General features: G+C 42.8%; 2 protein-coding genes across 5 annotated transcripts in view; one reads left to right on the top strand and one right to left on the bottom strand.

Annotated features, from left to right (window-relative positions):
- Positions 1-18,750, bottom strand: part of HELT (helt bHLH transcription factor) — a 172,679-nt gene that overhangs the window by 117,203 nt on the left and 36,726 nt on the right. The window lies entirely within an intron of this gene.
- The window catches only part of ACSL1 (acyl-CoA synthetase long chain family member 1), a 66,781-nt gene that overhangs the window by 18,094 nt on the left and 29,937 nt on the right, over positions 1-18,750 (top strand). For all 3 annotated transcript variants that reach the window (XM_039540512.1, XM_039540510.1, XM_039540511.1), the window contains 8 exons: positions 4,205-4,319; positions 4,768-4,832; positions 6,587-6,688; positions 11,619-11,718; positions 11,883-12,061; positions 15,786-15,818; positions 15,993-16,044; positions 17,049-17,122. In XM_039540512.1, coding sequence (XP_039396446.1) covers positions 4,205-4,319; positions 4,768-4,832; positions 6,587-6,688; positions 11,619-11,718; positions 11,883-12,061; positions 15,786-15,818; positions 15,993-16,044; positions 17,049-17,122 — 720 coding nt within the window. The remainder of the gene's footprint in view (positions 1-4,204; positions 4,320-4,767; positions 4,833-6,586; positions 6,689-11,618; positions 11,719-11,882; positions 12,062-15,785; positions 15,819-15,992; positions 16,045-17,048; positions 17,123-18,750) is intronic.

Genomic DNA, 18,750 nt, shown 5'->3' with positions numbered 1-18,750 from the left:
CAAAAACTGAGGACAGGGAAGGAAAGGAATCTCTTCCAAATGACAATGCACATTATGCTATCTAGTGCTCTTTCTCTCCAGGCCTCAAAACTGTTTGTGGTAAATTCTCAAATGGCTGCATTTAGAATGTATGTAAGTTATGTCAAGGGCCTCATTTGGAACATATGGACAAGTGCTTTCTCGAGCACTTTTTTTATAAATCCTGATAAACATTAGGGCATGCTAGTGACCTCTAGTGTCTCTAAGGATGTCTGATTCCATAACTCTTCCAGAAATATAACCCGTTGAGCTCTCACATGTTGTATGGCCCATACTATGCATGCAACAACTGGAAGACCTCTTCATGGTTGCCAGGTGCATTGCAAGGATTGCCACTTGCTCTAATGGTTTTTCAAGGATGTAGCTGCAGCCAAGAGGATCTTCTGGAGGGTGGGTTTTTTCTTTTTTTATCAGTGGAAAAAACACAAGGATAGCTCATTGCCAATAAACGACACCTCTAACCTGATATAACACGAATTTGGATATAACGCAGTAAAGCAGTGCTCCGGGGGGCTGGGGCTGTGCACTGCAGTGGATCAAAGCAAGTTCGATATAACAGTTTCACCTATAACGCAGTAAGATTTCTGATCTGCAGGCAGTCCGATCTTTCTAGATCGGGTGGAGGGGGGCGGGGGGCAGAAATCAGATGAAGGGCGGTCCAGCCTTGAAGGACTTCAGGGCAAACATTTTAAATGCAGATGTCTAACTTTAAGGGCCTCGAAGTGAGTTGTGTGCTCAAACTGAGCTGTTAATGTGCCTACCTATGGATTGTCAAAGTTGTATACCTAGTTTGAAATTTACTTAAGTACATTCTGGACAGTTGAAATCACTACTGCTGCTGAGAATCACCTGCCACTGTGCTTCCCTCTTCAGCAAACTGAAGGTGAACAGTTCCTTGGGTCTTGAGGATGCAAACTCAAGCATTTCTTGGTGTAGATACAATCTTGTTTTGTGGGGGCGATGCTAATCATAAATACAACTCTAGTCAACAGGAAACAAACCAGTGGATTTTTTTTCAAGTGGGAGCATATCTCTTGCTGTGTCAAATGACGACAAATCTTGATCTACGAATGAACTCAAAGTATGAGTGGATCCTGTAGGTACTCAGTAAGGGCACACATATCTAGGGGCCACGTAGTACCACTTCACCTGTGAGTCAGTACTCTAAATGCCTGTGTTCTAAACAGAATAGAAACCAATGCTTTGACTTCATGACATGACATTTTCAGGCCTTAAAACTTTCATTGCATATCATTATAGTGAGTACTTCTCAAACACTGAATGCAGTTGGCCATTCTGCAGGATTTTATCTCCCCATCTTGTATTTGCACTATAATAAGAAATTGCTACACTTAATCTGAGGGTTTGTCTACAGCCAGCTAGTTTGCAGCAAGCTGGGGTGTGAATCTACACCACGCTAGCCAGTTGTGGAATGCCTCTGTACCCTGCTGACATGCCTTACAGTTCATGGGGGTAGCTCAAACTTTGATCTACTCCACGCAGTCCATGGCTAAAGTTTGAGCTACTCCCAATGAACTGTTAAGGCATGTCAGCAGGGTACACAGAGGCAGTCCATGGCTGGCTAGTGTGGTGTAGATTCACACCCCAGCTTGCTGCAAACTAACTGGGTGGACCAGATTTAAGATGAAATAGAAATCTGGGCCTAAATGGACTTCAGGAATATAACCTTTAGAACTCTAGCTTAGCTTCTAGTTCATCTTAATTCAGGTCACGTTCCACGAATAACTTGTAGCAGACTGATTAGGTAACACAGGACGTTCCACTGGGTTCCATGAAACAAATTTGGCTCTTGTGTTTGGGATAGGAGCGTGCACAAATTCATGAGTCCCATTTTCCATGTCTGAAGCTTATTGCATAAGCTATTCAGTTCCTAAAACTAGAAACTGCAATAGCTGAAAAGAAAAAGCTTTAAAGTTTTCAGTGAACCTGAATAAGAGTCTCCAGTACAATGAAATGGAATACAGTACAGTGAGCAGCCTTGTTTTCCTTTCCGCTGTACAAGCATATCTTAGTGATGTGTACTTGTTGCGGAGTAAGTAAAGGGCTTAAGTGTATGCCAGTATGCTTCTGAACCTAGGCACTATAGGAATACTAAGTGTCTAGAATAACTTTATTCTTCAAATACTTGTTCTCAGTCTAACAGTGAAGGAGTGTCACTGAAATAGTGCCTTAAACATACAGAGTTTGACTTAAACCAGTGTAATTTGTTCTGCCATTAAAACTCTCCCTGACGAACTGCTAGTACAGTATGTCTAATATATTGTATTTTCCTCTTCCTTGAACTGCCAAAGTGTACATAATTAGGTAATTGACTGTCTCCCAGAGCTAGATTGAGACTACCATGGACCTTGAAGAGCCTAGACTAACATGCAAACAATTCCATGTGTAGTAGTCCAAATACAATGTACACCACAAAGGGACTGATTCAACTAGTCCAAAATTTGGTTAGGCAATAAAGCCTAGGTGTCAGCTCTGAACACTCTTACTATTTAAGAAGAGCTTACATTAAATCCTGTGTTTAGCTAACTAAACCAGTGGTTTTAGAACTCTTTTTCTGGCAACCCCGTTGAAGAAAATTGATGCCCATGACTCAACGGAGCTGGGGCAGAGGGGTTTGGGGTGTGGGAGGGGCTCAAGGCTGGGGCAGAGGGTTGGGCTGCAGGAGTGAGGGGTTTGGAGTGCGAGGCCAGGGGGCTCAGGCTGGGGAAGGGATTGGGGTTTAGGAGGGGCTCTGGGCTCGGGATGCAGGCTCTAGGGTGGGGCTGGGGATGAAGAGTTTGGGGTACGGGGGGGCTTGGTTGGGGGGGCTCAGGGCTCAGGCAGGGGATTGGAGTGTGGGGTTGGGGCTCTGGAAGCAGCCAGCAGCAGGTCCGGCTCCTAGGCGGAGGTGTGCAAGTTGCTCTGCTCTCCCATAGGCACCACCCCCTCCCAGCTCTGGGAACTGGCAAATGGGAGGGTGGAGTCAGTGCTCGGGTTGGGGGGGCGGTGCATGGAGCCCCATGGCCCACCACCTAGGAGCCAGACCTGCTGCTGGCCACTTCTGGGCCACAGTGTCAGAACAGGTAGAGACTAGCCTGCCTTAGCTGGGCAGCACCGCTGACAGGACTTTTAATGGCCCGGTCAGTAGTTCTGACCAGAGCTGCTGCGACCCAGTGCCTTCCATTCCACAATCCAGTACCGGGTTGCGACCCACAGTTTTAAAGCCACTGAACTGGACTATCTTTGCTAACAGCTTGGTAGTTGGAGGCTTTCAGATAGAGATGAACTGCACAGATGGTGAGAGCAACATGTATCATTCTCATATGTAAAACTTGAATTTCTTAAATAGGCATTCTCAATCAATAAAAATACTCTAGATTCAGTCTACTGCTAAAAACCCTAGAGAATAAGCTATGAACTTGAACTCTCAAGTTAATTGCTAGCTTCTACTCTCAGCAAATGCTAGCATGCTTGAAAAAAGGAGGCTTCCTAAATTCCAAGGTATGTTCTTAGTGGCCTATTAAAAACTAGACCAGAAAACTGGTTCTGAGTGCCTTTAAAAAGGGAGCGTAAAAACCAAAAACTTGTGGATGCTGGAATAGGGTTAAATAACTTGTACCTTGTGCTCAAAGCTTACTTCCTGCTCTGGTTAGTTGGCTCTTGTGACCTAATACTGACTTCATTGAAGTACTACTGAGGGATCTCTTAAAATAAAACTCAACTCTAGAGTTGACCTGTTAAACAGTGTTATAAAATAGGTGGATGCAAGCTTGCTTACAAAAGCAAACAAGATCTCTAACTTTAAATTCATTGACTCTTTCCTCAAGTGCCTCTCTAGAGGGGAGATGGCTAGAAGAACTAGCTTTTCTAAATGATGTACTTCACTTAGTGTATGGTTTGGGGGGGGGGGTGTTTTAAATATTAGGCTCTTAAAGAACAAATGTGCCATGGCCAAATTCTGCCCCTTCATGCACCTATGATACCTCAATCTTGCTGTTACTTTTAATGATGGGACTCATGAAATCCAGAAAGATCTTCTCAACTTGTTCATCTCTTCTGAAACCTTTTTGGTCTCAAATTAGCCACCAGTATCTTTATGTTGTCATTCCTGTCTTTCAATATGTCATTAGCCTCCCTAGCTATAAACATATATACTTTTTTTTAGGGTGGTGAGCATGCTCGAAGATCATGCCTGCTTAATAGTGATGAGCTATTAACATATTACTATGATGATGTGAGAACAGCCTATGAAATCTTCCAAAGAGGTTTGGAGGTGTCAAGTAAGTTTATAAAAAGTAGTCTCTTTGCTGTCAAGAACTAACTTGTAGGGTTTGAGACCATTGAGGCTGCAGGATAAGATGTTATCCTGTTAGGTAGACAAATAATGCTCTAGCATAGTAGGAGGACAAAGATAATGTTTCAGAACTCTGGGAAGCAAAACCAACTGGAGATCTGATGTGAAGCAGGGCTGTGCAACCTAGGGTGCATACTGTTCAGTGTACACTGACCAAACAGGAACAAATGTGGGTTTGGCTTCTATAGATGGCCTCTGGTCTAGCTCCCAGTGGATGATAGTCTCTTAAAACCTAATCCTGACAGGAGACTAGCTGTTTAGTTCAGCTAAGGTATCAAATAATTGAAAGGGAAAGAACAGAGTTATAGCCTGAACAAAACTGGAATAACTGCCACATAATTTTTTTTCTTCTCTTCCCCCCCCCCCCCCCCAAGATAATGGTCCCTGTTTGGGTGTTAGAAAACCAGATCAGCCATATGAATGGATCTCTTATAAAGAGGTAAGCAGCCACTCTAGTTCTCGATCTTAAAACAAGTTGGGTTCCCCCCCTAGTATGACTAATAGTCTAATACCAATGAAGTATGAAATCTTGTAACTCTCAAGCTGTTTCAAGTAGTATCTCAAATTTATGCTGCCCTGACTCTGACCCTGCAAAAAAATATTGCAAGGAGATCATTTCTAGCAATGCCACTCTAAGAAGGCCCTGCACTCTAGGGACAAGAGCTAATATAAAAGGGAAATGGAGTGAAAAGCATTTCACAGGAGCTTGTGCATTTTAGGACTATAAATCTATCAGTCCTAAAATGAACAGTCCCAGATACTGTGTGTGTGTGTGTGTGTGGGGGGGTACTTCAAAGAACACCACAACCTTTCAGATCCCATCTTAAATTAATCATTTCAAGACTGCTGAGAGCTCTATTCCATAGCTCTGACCTATTCAAAAGGCAGCATCTTCCAGATGCTGCTTAAACAGCCTTTTTACCAGTCCATCTAGCTCAGTGGTTTTCAACCAGTTTACCATTGTGGGCCACATTTCCAGCTGTGTGTGTGGATGTAGCCCACACAATAGATACTACCTGTATGGCCCTGAGGATGTTGCATGGGCTACAGCTGTGTGCTGATTAGACTGCAAGCAGCCCACTGGCTTAGAACTATTGGTCTAGCTGTTGCAAATGCATGATTAATTCCACACTGGGAAACCCTGGATTTAAACTTTAAAACTAGAGTGAGGCTCTCCAAAACACAGATGTGTAGTATTGTTGGGGGAAATGTGCAGAATGCAAGTAGCAGATATGCCAGTAAGCACATTTCTGCCGAACTGCTATAGGTGTCGAGCTGGAGACTAGCCTTCATGTAAAGCTTTTTGAACAGCAGTTAGTTTTTAAAACTATAGTCTAAAATTAGTTGCATCATCTTAAGGTTAGAACTAGGAGATGTTCCTTGCCTCTCCAGGTGATGCTTTTATTGGGCTCCAAACTTGTGATAAGGCTTCCCTAGAGTGTACTGTTCCCTCTCTAAAATCTTCCTAGATGCTAGAATTTTCAGTTGGAGGAAGCTGTCTCCTCTTCAGGAAAGATGAGCCCATCAAAGTCCTTCCTTTAACGGACATAATCACCATCCTATACAGTGAAGTTCTCACATGTGCTTTACTTAATCATATGGTGTGTACTTGCTTGTGTAGCATTCTGAATCTAGATTAAAGGGCCAGGATGGTGAGTCCAACTTTAGATCTACCAGTGGAGAGTTGGCTGTAGGCATGACACTAGAACAGGAAACTCAGAAAGCTGTTCCTTAAACCGGTTTATCAGGGGAATCCAGTTTCAAGTACTGGAGAAAGATTTGTATAATTCAATACCCATCTGAAAAGTGAACTAAATGGATGACAGTCACTCTCCGTGACTGAATCAAGCAGAATTTAGAAGTTTAAATCATTCCAGTATTGCATCCCTTAGGTGGACTGCAGATATGCAGAGTTCAGCTTCAGTCATATCAGCTTGAGAGCCCCCAAGAATAGTGTCTTGAAGTGATTAACTGTTAACTGCTATGCTATGCTCTACAGTCCAACTGGAGTAGATTGACTGATGGCTATTGTAACACCTCTCATTTAAGTCATGGAAACATCCAAAAATAAAAAGGCCCACTAGACTCTCTCCTTCCTGCACTTTAAATCCCAATACCCAGTGTAAGATCAACAGATTGAGGTGTGGTGTACTGAGGAGCTTGCTGTTAACCTTAGTTGGCTTTCTGTTTCAGGTGTCAGAGAGAGCAGAGTATGTGGGTTCAGCACTACTTCACAGAGGCTACAAGCCAGCTCCAGACCAGTACATAGGAATCTTCGCACAAAACAGACCAGAGGTAACTATCTGAAGGACATGCTAGGGACAAAGGTAAACTTAAAAGAAACTGTCCAATAATTTCAGAACTTGAATGGGACAGTGTACCAGTCTCCTAGTAAGAGAAATGCATTGGGGGTAGAGGAGTGCTATCATGTAGGCCTACAGTTATACATGTGCAGGGGCAGCTCTAGGAATTTTGCCGCCCCAAGCAAGGCAGGCAGGCTGCCTCCTGCAGGTGTGCCTGCGGAGGGTCCGCTGGTCCCGCGGCTTCAGCGGGCCCTCTGCAGGCACGCCTGCAGGAGGTCCGCCAAAGCCGCGGGACCAGCAGACCCTCCACAGGCAAACCGCGGAGGCAGCCTGCCTTCCACCCTTGTGGCGCTGGCAGTGCCCCCCATGGCTTGCCACCCCAAGCACGCACTTGGCGTGCTGAGGCCTGGAGCCACCCCTGTACATATGGCAGCTATAACTAGGAAACCAAGCTTAGCATCTAGTGTGTAGTAGATATTGCTTCCTTGTGACAGACCTATTGGCACAGATTCTTATCAGAGCCATATCTAGAAAGAAGGGGTAATTACAGCAGAATTACTCACCTCCCCCTTTTTCCACTAAACACTCCAGACGTCAGAGAGGAGACTTATCCCTCATGTCACAAAGTTTGCTAGCTCGTTACCCAGTTTTAGAGGGCATCTCATTTTGACTGTGATTAATATTTAAAATGCTTAGAAATCTGTTTAGTATGGTGTATATAAAACTATAAGCTGTACTTGTGCTTGCTGGTGTCATGAAACTGATTTTAGCAATTCCCCAGAGATGCTAACCACTCATAGGCAAACACTAAATTCTGTGACACACCCAAATGGTATTGCAGCATGAACAGACGTGGATTACAACCTTACCAAATGCCTGCCACTTCTGTGTAGAATCTGCTCTATTCTATTAAATGCAGTGTCTTGGACCTTACCTTCAAGTGAGCTGGAAGTGAGCCCACAATCCTTTCCCAAAGGATAGTATGTTCAACTGGTAGATATGGTATGAAGGTTTCAAGACTTCTCAACATGGAACACTTCTAGTGTCTTTGAGACAATATTTAAGGCTGTTTAAAACTTGGGGAATGCTTTTTTCTCTTGTTTCCCTCCCTCTTTTCTCTCCCCCCCCCCCCCCGGTGCTTTCCTGTAGGCTTTATGGATGTCCACACAGCCACAATTTCACCCCCTCAGACTAAGGAAAAAAGAGGCTAGGACATCTCCCACCTAATAAAACAAGATTAATAGGAAAAAATGTAAGATGTTTAAAATTATAGGTTTCCACAAACTCATTGGCCCTAGTCTTCTGGATTCTCCTAGAATAGGAGATGGAATGGCAGAGAAGGAGCTAGAACGGTGTTCTCTTGGTATAGTGTTTCTCACTAGCAGAACTTCTTTGGGTATAGTGAAGAATGGCTAAAAACTGGAGCACCCTTGCAGCATGACTTCTCTTACTCAAGGAGATTAGTCAATGTATGTGTACTTGAGCGACAGCTGCACTGTTTGCAGTATAGATGTACCCAAGCTAGCCTTTAGCTCAGGGGTGGGCAAACTATGGCCCATAGGTTGGATCCAGCCTGCAGGATTGCCACCCCTGTGGTGCTGCAGGCCCCACGCCACTCCCGGAAGCAGCCCCTGGGGTCAAAGGGCTCTGTCCACTGCTCTCACCTGCAGACACTGCCCCTCACAGTTCCCATTGGCTGGGAATGGGGAACTGCAGCCAATGGGAGCTTTGGGGGAGGGACCCCTTAGGGGAGGGCAGCATGCAGAGCCTCTGATGTGCTGCACCCTTGTTTCTCCCCCACCCACTCCCGGGGCTGCAGTGACGTGGTGTTGGCCGCTTCTGGGAGAGGCGCAGGACCTGGGCAGGCAGGGAGCCTGTCTTAGCCCCACTGCGTGCCGCTGCCACCCCAGAGCTGCTCCAGGTAATCGACGTCCGGCCGGAGCCAGCACCCTGAACTCCTCCTGCACCCCAACCCCCTGCCCTGAGCCCGTTGCCGCAGCCATCCCACACCCCAACCCCCTGCCCTGAGCCCCTCATTCACGTTGCACCCTTTCCCATGCCCCAACCCCTTGCTCTGAGCCCCTTCCTGCACACTGGCCCCCCTCCCACACCCCACACTCCCTCTGAACCCCAACCCCCTGCCTCAGCCCTACATTGAAGGCCCTGCATTCAATTTCCCCACTCAGATGTGGTCCTCAGGCCAAAAAGTTTGCCCACCCATGCTTTAGCTAGCTGGGGTACCGGAGCAGTAAATGAAGATCGCTGCACCAGCCAAAGGCTTCTGAGCCTTACACTTCTCTTTTATGGCATATCAATTACACTTCTGTGCCTTCTAGTACCTCCTTATGTCATTGGACAAGTCAGATGCAAGGCCTACCTTGGAGCCATGTAACTTGGTCCCTGAGGGGTATTTGTATGGGGTGTTTTTTTAAATTGGGTCATCAGTGAGATGGAAAAGGTTCACTTAAGCCAGCAATTTTTAAATATTGGTATCTTCCAAATTACACAGTTCCCTGAAACCTCCCCCATCCAATTTTTAGGAAGCTGGCATGGTCTTTGAGTCAAATGTCCTCAAAACATTACCAGTTTATGGGAATACACAATATAAAATCCCTAATGAATAACTACAGGGAAAAACCTGGGAAAAACCCTTACTCAAACAGTTTATTGCCAGTGAATGAGTTTATTATAGATTTCATCTCCACTGCTTCTCTGTTAACTTAGAAACAGATGTTTTTATGCTTGCAAACTACAGTAATCTCCCTATTTTGCAACTTTATAGTCAGACAGTTTTCAGAGTATAAATTATTTCTCGATAGAAATTTAAAGCTTACCAACTTGAAATCTTTTGAAATGTAACACTTTAGCTTGAATGGGCATATAGACAAAATATCCTCCTCCTCATGTTCAGAGAGAAGAACTGGTGTCAGGACTCAAGGTTATAATTGAAGATCTGTCTGTAACTCTAGGGTGTGATGGGGAAACTTTCTCCACCATTATCTGTCTAACACAAAGGTGCTTGAATTCTGCTAGTGCAGGAGGATTTGGTACAGTGGATTTCAAGGTGTTATTGCAACAGGCACTAAAATGGAGGCTACTTTTAGAAAATTTTAAGGAGTTGGTATATAAGAAGTTGTAATACTGAGTCCAAAAATATTCAGGTGCCGTTATCAGGATGGCTTGATTGGCTTGTAAGACTATCTAGCAGGCAGGCCTGAACATGGTCTCTACTGTGTGAGCAACTTGGGGTCAACTGTCAGGAGTCATTATACTGAATTTTACAAAGCACACTTTTGGAACATGAGCATGGAAAGATGATACAGCTTACTTATAACATGCACTCCTTCAAAAAAAAAATTGTCATGGTTGGTGGCTGGTTCAGCATGTAAATATGTAGCACCAGTAGTATAGGAAACCTAAAGCTTTCCTGGACCAGGTTAACGAACATAACAGAGGCTTGAGATTTAGCAACCTTGGTAGCATATTTAATACAGAACAAAATGTTACAGGATTAACCAATTTAATGTTACACAAACATAGTACCACTTGTTCAGGCAATGAAGTAACTGGCTGAGTGCCTCTGAAAACAGTTTCTTCTCCCCCCCCCTCCCCAATATTTTTGCTATAGTAAAAGCTTAGAGAGCCCTTTAGGATTATGGATCCAGTTTCAGCTTTTTAAAGATGTCTGCTGCTTTCACCACTAACTGGAATTGGTGAACATTAGATGTTGAAAAATACTCAGTCTTACAATATTGTAGAATTTGTGACAAAACTCAAAGTACCAGGAAGGAAGACTTGAATTGTCTGTTTCTAGGCACACAGAAAAGCCAGGGAGACTTCGATCTCATGGTAGTCACAAATCCTAGAATTTAGCATAGCTACACAGATATTGCATATAACTGGTTCTCTTTAGTGAACAACTTCCACTGTCCTGTTTTTTAGACATCCTCTGAATGCATGACAAGGATACTTTAGGATCTCACCTACCTAAACTACTTGGCATAAGTTTATAATAGCTATTGTGCTTGCTGGGATATGTAACAAATTATCCAGTGAACTTTCTATTTCAACTTGCAATCATGTCTGTCTGAGTGCCTGTGGAGAGCTCCTCACCAAGCAAAGGGCATATATCTAGCTCTGCATATATTACAGAACGACTCCTTACTAACAAGGGATTTTCTGCCCATTTGGACTTTACTTATGGAAGTGATGCATGTGATCTCAGTCTCAAGTAGCAGACCCCTTTTCAAGAGGGAAAGGTGACCAGAAAAAACTAATAACCAAATGCCATATGAAGTGTACCACCATCTATAGACTGGCTTGCATCAGTTTACCAAACATATCAGACTGCACCAACTGGCACTGAGTGACAAGCACTGACAGTTGAAGCACTTCAGTGATGGCTCATACAGAGGGGGGCTGTGCCAGGGACTGAAGTTAATCTAATAAAAGCACTGAATGAAGGGAAATCGCTGTGCTCCCACCTATAAAGCACACTCCCATGAACAGCTAGAATCAAAAGGAAGAAACTGGAGGGAGACAAGAATAGAATGGGTGTATGTAGGGTATGTACAAGAAGCTAGCTAGTAGAAAAAGACTTGGGTTTTTCCCCCCTCTTCTCTCAGGGGGCAAGGAGTGTGGGGGTGTGTGTGTGTGTGTGATTGATCTGCTCCCATATAACTGAGAACTACTGGTAGGCCAGCTTGCTTGTTGGTCTCTAAAACCTAGTCACCTATACTATGCACTCCTGGGTAAACAAATGACAGTTAAAAGAACAAGCAACTCTTGGTGGGCAAATCTCCAAACGCTGAAGATTTCCTTATTTGAATGCTAACATCGGGTTCCCTCAGTTCAGGAGTCTTAGCATTCTGCTGTTTTGGACTAGTAAACTCGTATTGATTTGTGCTTTTCTTTCTACACAGTGGGTTCTCATTGAACAGGGATGCTACACCTACTCCATGGTGGTGGTGCCACTTTATGATACATTGGGAGCTGATGCAATCAGTTATATTGTGAACAAAGGTATGACTCTTTCAGTAGTTCAGCAGCTAAACATCAGATGACAGGCTTGACTGGTAAAAATGATTGTCTTACTCAGAATAACCCTCTGATATGAACCTGTTTGGATCAGGCCTAATAATTAGATAAGTCAAACTTTTACTAATAGCACTCATATCTTAATTCAGCTGATGTAGGACTGGTTTTCTGTGACAAATCTGACAAGGCCAAGCTTCTGCTGGATAATGTGGAAAGGGGAGAAACTCCAGTCCTCAACACCATTGTTATCATGGACTCCTTTGATAGTGATCTCGTAGAACGTGGGAAGAAGTGTGGGGTTGAAATTCTCAGCCTGAGAGAATTGGAGGTAAGCACTGAAGTCTTCCCCTACTTTACTGTTTCCACCCAGTATCCTCTCTATACCCATAGTTGTACAGTGAAGTGCCCTGGAGGGGTGGGGGAGTTGGGGAGTCAGCAGAGTAATTCATCCTGTTCAGGTGGCTGGTTACAAAATCTTGATCTTTGACCGAGAGTGAAGGGTAAAGGTTTGACGTCTATTTACACAGGACACCCTTTTAGAAAGTAAACAATTCACTAGTAGTGTTTCACAATGCTTAAATGAGTCTACAAAATCTTTTCCAAGGTGGATACAAAAACTAGTGAAATTTGGTTCGAGGGTAACACTAAAACCTAAATCTTACCATTAATATTTACAGCTAGAGGAGCTGTCTAAACAATTCTGCTACCTGTTTATCTTAGTCCTATTTCATAAAGTACCAGCTGCACTAAAACTCAAATGTTGGTGGGTTTATATACAGAATAACTAGTTGTATTGATCTTGTTCAGTGCACATAGTCATGGACTGGGTGTCCCTGACAATTTTGGTACTCAAACACCAACACTGTGCCATCTTCTAGTTGGAACCTTAAATTGTCTTACTGCCTCTGCTAGTAAATGGACACGGTACAGCTGTCATACATGTCTCCCTGAGGTCAAGAAAATCTAGTACAACCTCATTCTGAGGAATGCTAATATGGGGAGGGAGGAGCAGGTGTTTGTAGATTCATCAGTTTAGTAGTTCTGAATCTAAGGCAATGGTGAATAAAAACAAATTACCTACTACAGAGGGAATGGGAGGGAGTGCCAGTTTTTCTAAAAGCTGTTTCTGGCTCAGTGATTTGGAAACTTAACATGAAGCTGTCTTGCTGGATTTTATACCACTTACACTGGCCCCACAAAACAATGGCAATGGCCTGAAGTGGAACACTGGCCTTCTAGGAGTACCATCATCTGGAAGCCCATAAAATATTCAAAAGGTGTATATAACAGCCATTCTGCTTCAGGCTGCCATAATGAGCTTTGATTGAGGCAGTATAACTTCCAAGTACAGAATTGGGGGATAGGCTTGCAGTTTGCATCCTTCAACCAAAAAATTTCATGGCTCATAGGCTCACTTGTGACACTTCATTTGAACAGACCATCTAGTCAGTAAAATGGACAGTTTTTTCAGATGTGGAATTCAAGAGAAGTGCACATCTTTCCATGGAAAGCTATAGAATTTTAAATTTAACCAGGCTTTGATTGGGAAATTGGTGAAGACAAGGCTCACTGATATCTAACTGCCAAGTGATATGCTTGATCCTCACTAACTGAGGTACACTCCTGAATTTCACTGAACCAAAATCTTTGCTGCAGTTAGACTGCTGGGGAAAAGCATCCTCCTTTTGGTGAAGGTGTACAGATAACAAAACAGTGGAAGTCATTACCAAGGAACAGCTACTTGCATGTGTTTGGAGATGAGGGGGTAAAGCCTTTTTTAGAGTGGATTGTTGATGGCTTGTAACACTCAGAATAAGCTGCTTTTTATGACAGCCTAACTATCCTAGGGCAGTAGCTCCTAGATTGCCCTTCTGTTAACTTTTTTTTCCTCCCTCAAGTGATCATTTGTCCCCAGTGGGAACTGCTGTATACCAAGTGCTTATTTAATAGTAATTAAAAAAAGTGGCTTACAACTTGAAATGCAGAATACCTTGGAAGATAGCCAAAGTCTGACCTGCATTTGCCCAGTTAATGGGAAAATATTCAGTCTTCACTGCATATAAGATGACTATTGGAATGTATCTATTGAGACTTAACCCTGAAGATTGTATTGTATAATCAGCATAGTCTCCTGGGTCTTACCAGGAATAAGTAATAGAGTGCCACCAGAAGTTTAGTACTACATCTGGCATCAGTGCAAAAAAAAGCAAAACAGTGAAGAGACTGAGGCTGTCTACACTGCACTTTTAACAATAAACACCCTTCTTGACAGTGTTTTTGTAGGCAGGAGATGTTCTCCTGCCCCTTGACAAAGCTACTGCCCCTCGTTGGGAGTGGCTTTATTTTTCGGCAGGAGAGCTCTCTCCTGCCTACAAAGAGCAGCTACGCTGCATGCCTTACAGTGGCAAGGTTTTAGCAGCACAACTGTGCTTCTGTAAGCTATGCAGTGTAGACATAGCCTAAGCCTTTAATTCAGGGTGGGGACAGTCACAAGGAAATGTTCAGTGCTTACTTTCTTATACCTTGAGATAAAGACCATGATGTAACTGACACATAGAATTATTTCAGGTTTAAGACTGTTAATCTTTTGACAAATTGAAATGTTTTATATGGGTTCTTTAACTACTGTCATTTCTAATTAGGATTAAAAACACTTAGTCTTGAAACCTTTAAGCTGATTAACAAATATGCTTGGCTTTTAGCCATTACCTCTACTACTGGTCAGAAGGGAAAACTTCAGGCTCTACGCTTAAACGTTCCAACATCTAGAAAGTTGTCAGCCTCTTTAGCCACAAGGTCAGACAAATCTCAAATGACAAGAGGCTACAATCAAGATAGGTGGTGCAGATTGTAAGACCTACTCTGTGCCCATTGTGGTGCAAAGGGAGCAGAAACCACCTGGAAGCTCCCTTCCTAAACTCCGGAGTAGGGAGCATGGGGGGATGGAGAAGAGTGGCTGGAGTGTGATCTAGCTGTCAGCTAGTGCAAGTTGGAACAGTCCCCAAGCTGTTGTAACCTGGGCTATAGCTGAGAATCCAGGAGCTGAACCCACCCCGCCCCCTGGTTGCAATGAAGCTTCCTCTGCTTGGAGCTCCCTTAATGTGCAGCTCCTATTCTGCTCTCCCTAAAGTTCCTACAGCCTGGTGAGTAATGAAGCAACTGGAGCTTCTCTGCTCCATTACTGTTGGCAGGGAAGGAATGGCAGCTGGTGTTTTTGGCACTTGTGTAGGGAAACAGTGGGAGGCAGTTGAGGAAAAGATGCTCCCCACCTTCTTGTAGTGACAGGCTGTCCCAAACATTGCCATTCAAAAGTCGCAGGGGAGCATATTTCTAATTCATAAACGATAGTCGCTTCAACAGTAACTCTTGAAGTCCACAGCATGGGCACCATCGTGCTAGAATAATGGACTTATCTTCAAGGTGGTATTGGCATGATATTGGATGCTAAAGTCTTCTGTAGCATCTGACAGTAGCACAATGATTAAAAAGTTAGTGCCCCATCTGCATTGACGAAGCACGTGAAATGAGTCTGTTTTCAAAACAAAGTGCAGAATTAATGATGACTTTAAAAGTAAAGACTGTCATGATCTGGTCTAAATGCTAAAAGGTACTTTCTCTTGAAAATGTCAACAATGGCTTCTGTTACATTAAAGGTTTACCATGCTGAATACACATATGCCATGGTCCACTAGATTAGAATAGGAGTGTGAACTGGTTGCTATCACATTGAGAATTTAGGTGACATGCCTATCTCCTCTGCCACATGTAAATTGGAAACTATGCTTAATCTTATTCCACAGATCATGAGTTACTTATCACTTCACAAAGACACTAAATTTACTGCTGTTTTTGAAGGGGCATTTTCAGGTTACTGTTTGCATATATGCTGCACAAGCATATATGCATTTAAAGTTCTGTTTAACATTTATTCCTTTATGATCAAAAGTAACCAGCTTGGTGTCTAAATGACAAATGTTATGAAATGGATAGTGATGGGGAAGTATTTTAAAGCAAATGTGGTTCCTACTCATGTCTGTCTCCTAAATTTTTAGGAGGTGGGGAGAGCTCACAGACAAAAACCTGTGGTAAGTATCAAACTACCTAAAAGAGAACTGATCTGCACTAGTTATAATTTCAGTCTTTGGTGCCTTAGTTTGATCTAATGTGTCATCTCCTGTGGCTCAAAGTAAAATTGGTACTTTGATGATTTTGTCCTGCAAAATCTCTTTATACTGAACTGGCTTAATTTTTTTTAAAAGCCTCCAAATCCAGAAGATCTAGCAGTCATCTGTTTCACCAGTGGAACTACAGGTACACTTAATTATGCTGGACTTTCTATATTCTACTTTTATGGACAAAGATCATTCAGAAGGCTCCTTACCACATGCTCCATGTTTCTCCTGCTGCTTCAGCATTTCACTTGTTACGGCAGAAAGTAGTAGATGGCAAACTTGCTATAGAACTTTCTGGGTTAGCCAATGGCAAATTGAAGTGTTTGACAAATAATTCCTGGAGACTAAAATGCACTTTCAGAAGTGAGCTATCAGGATTGGCTTGCTGCTAACACAGGACGAAGAGCTCTGTGTAGTTCAAAAGCTTGTCTCCTTCAACAGAATACCTCACCCCCTCCTTGTTTGTCAAAAACAATGAGACTTGTATTAAGAGAATTTGTAGGATTGAATTTAGAAGTTGACTTCAGTGTTAAACTTCTTTGTCAAATTCTTTCCAAAATCCCTTCCTTCTGAGGATATTTAGCTACCAAACATGGAAGATATTTAAGGCCTTCTGTCTGTCTTTATTCCTCAAAACTATTTGAACAGAACAGGTGCTGTCTACCTTTGTAAACCCATTAGCAATTTCTATCTCCATTAAGTTTTACTTAGTTCATACAATTAGCCTTTGTTTTAAGTGTTGTGCATCTATCCATTAAAGCCCTTTCTAGACTTCCCTAGAGGTAAGTGATAAAGTGAATATTATCTCCACTTGATATTTTAATGCAGGGGTAGGCAACCTATGGCACATGTGCCAAAGGCAGCACATGAGCTGATTTTTTTTCAGTGGCACTCTCACTGTCTGGGTCCTGGCCACTAGTCTGGGGGGCTCTGCATATTAATTAAATTTTAAATGAAACTTCTTAAACATTTAAAAAACCTTACTTACAACAATATATGTTATAGACTTATAGAAAGACTTTCTAAAAACATTGAGAGTGAATAAATGAAGACTCAGCACACACCTTCTGAAAGGTGGTTGACCCCTGTTTTACTGTGTATAAATCATTCACTGTTGGATTTTAATGTTTGTTTCCTCTTTAGGAAACCCCAAAGGAGCTATGATTACTCATCAAAATATAGTGAGCAATGCTTCAGCTTTTGTGAAAGCTACAGAGGTAAACTTAAAGGCTAAGTCATTCAACATTTTCCAGTCTCTTAGGGCTTAGCCCATAAGAAGGAAAGCCTTTTCGGAAAGAAATAGTATTGAAAATATCTAACACACTATTTCACTAAGTTCTTTAGGCTCTTAAAGTCTGGCTGATACTACTTGAACCCATCTTATCAAAACTTCACCAGTATAAGACAGCTGTTCTGAAATTGGCAACTCCACACACTGAATTCCTGAAACTCTTGCTAATTGCTCTCCCATCCCCCAAAACCTTAAAATATAATATCAAATCAGTCTCCATTGCTTAATCCATTGGTCTGTGGTTGATTTGGCAGCTTGGTATTTAATGACGTCCAAGGCAAGAGATTGGTAAAGCTGCAAGATTTAGACTCAGTCCAAAAATCTGGAAGCGTAAATTTTTCTCATGTTCCCTCTGACCAATGGGTTCCCCACACCTACACTGATATGTGTAGAAATTATGGCAGTGACTTAAACTACTGTCGAGGTGAAGCAAAGTCCTTCTGGACGTTTTGAAGCTAATTATACTAAGTCTGGGGTAATAGTGCAAGTTGAACAATTGACATATACCCCTTCCCCATCTGAAAACTTGTCTTCATTTACAAAAATGACAGTCTAGTTTAGCTCCAGCTAAACACATGCAAGCTAATTCCAGTTCAAACACTTTCCTAATGTAGAGGTGGGGGTAATGCTTTTTAGCTATTTGAGATGTAGCTAGGATCCTACCCTCTTTTTTTAGTAAAGACAGATCCTGAAAAAGGGTCAGATGAGGTGGTTTCCCATATTCCTTTTATCTCTCCTGCTCTCTTGCAATACAACAGGCTATAAAACTAATTCCATTAAATTATGTAGTAGGTTTTTCCACTGGCTCTCTAGAGCAGATCATAATAGCTTTCTCTAATTTTTCAAGGCCAATTTGGAGACTACTGTGCCTCTGGCCCAATAAGTTAGAAACAGGATGGCTAAAGTTATTTTATGGTCCATACCCTTGGAGAAGCAAGTGCATGAGCCTGCAAGAAGGATAACTGTTCATACTTGCTGTTGGGTGCAGATCTTTGGTTTAGAGTGCAGACTGACTAAAGCCTAAATTTGCTGATTAGAAAAGCAGTTTTAGAACCATGCAAATATAGATGTAATCCAATAAACACAACCTTGGAACTTAGAAATATTAACTTGGCAAAATAATGAACCAGGGTTTGGGACTTTTGTGGGGAGGGAACTCACCCTCAGACAGTCTAATTTCAGAAGTGCTCTTAATTCAAACTGATCCCATGGAAGTTGGTGTTTTAGTTTCAACACTGAGCACTCATGAAAATCCCATCTTGAGGTTTTGGAGATGCATAACTGTCTCATTTCACCTTGATGTGGATGGTAACTTAGATGTGCAGAAGCTGGTAGCTGGCCTCCAAGGCTTGTCCAGGAATGACTTTTTCCTCTGTCCTGCAGTTTGCCAATTGGAGACAGCAAGCCTTGGTGCAAACCTGCTCAAGCTATTCATAATGCAGAAGAAAAGTGGGGAGGTGTCTGAGAGGACTCTTAGAATTAGAGCAGGCCCGCACAACATGCAGCCCGTGGAGCCTTACTGTGCGGCCCGCGGGGGGATTCTGAATCCCCACA

The sequence above is a fragment of the Mauremys reevesii genome, linkage group 5 (genome assembly GCF_016161935.1).
Source record: "Mauremys reevesii isolate NIE-2019 linkage group 5, ASM1616193v1, whole genome shotgun sequence".
Classification (NCBI taxonomy): domain Eukaryota; kingdom Metazoa; phylum Chordata; order Testudines; family Geoemydidae; genus Mauremys; species Mauremys reevesii.
This window is presented reverse-complemented; position numbering and strand designations above follow the sequence as displayed.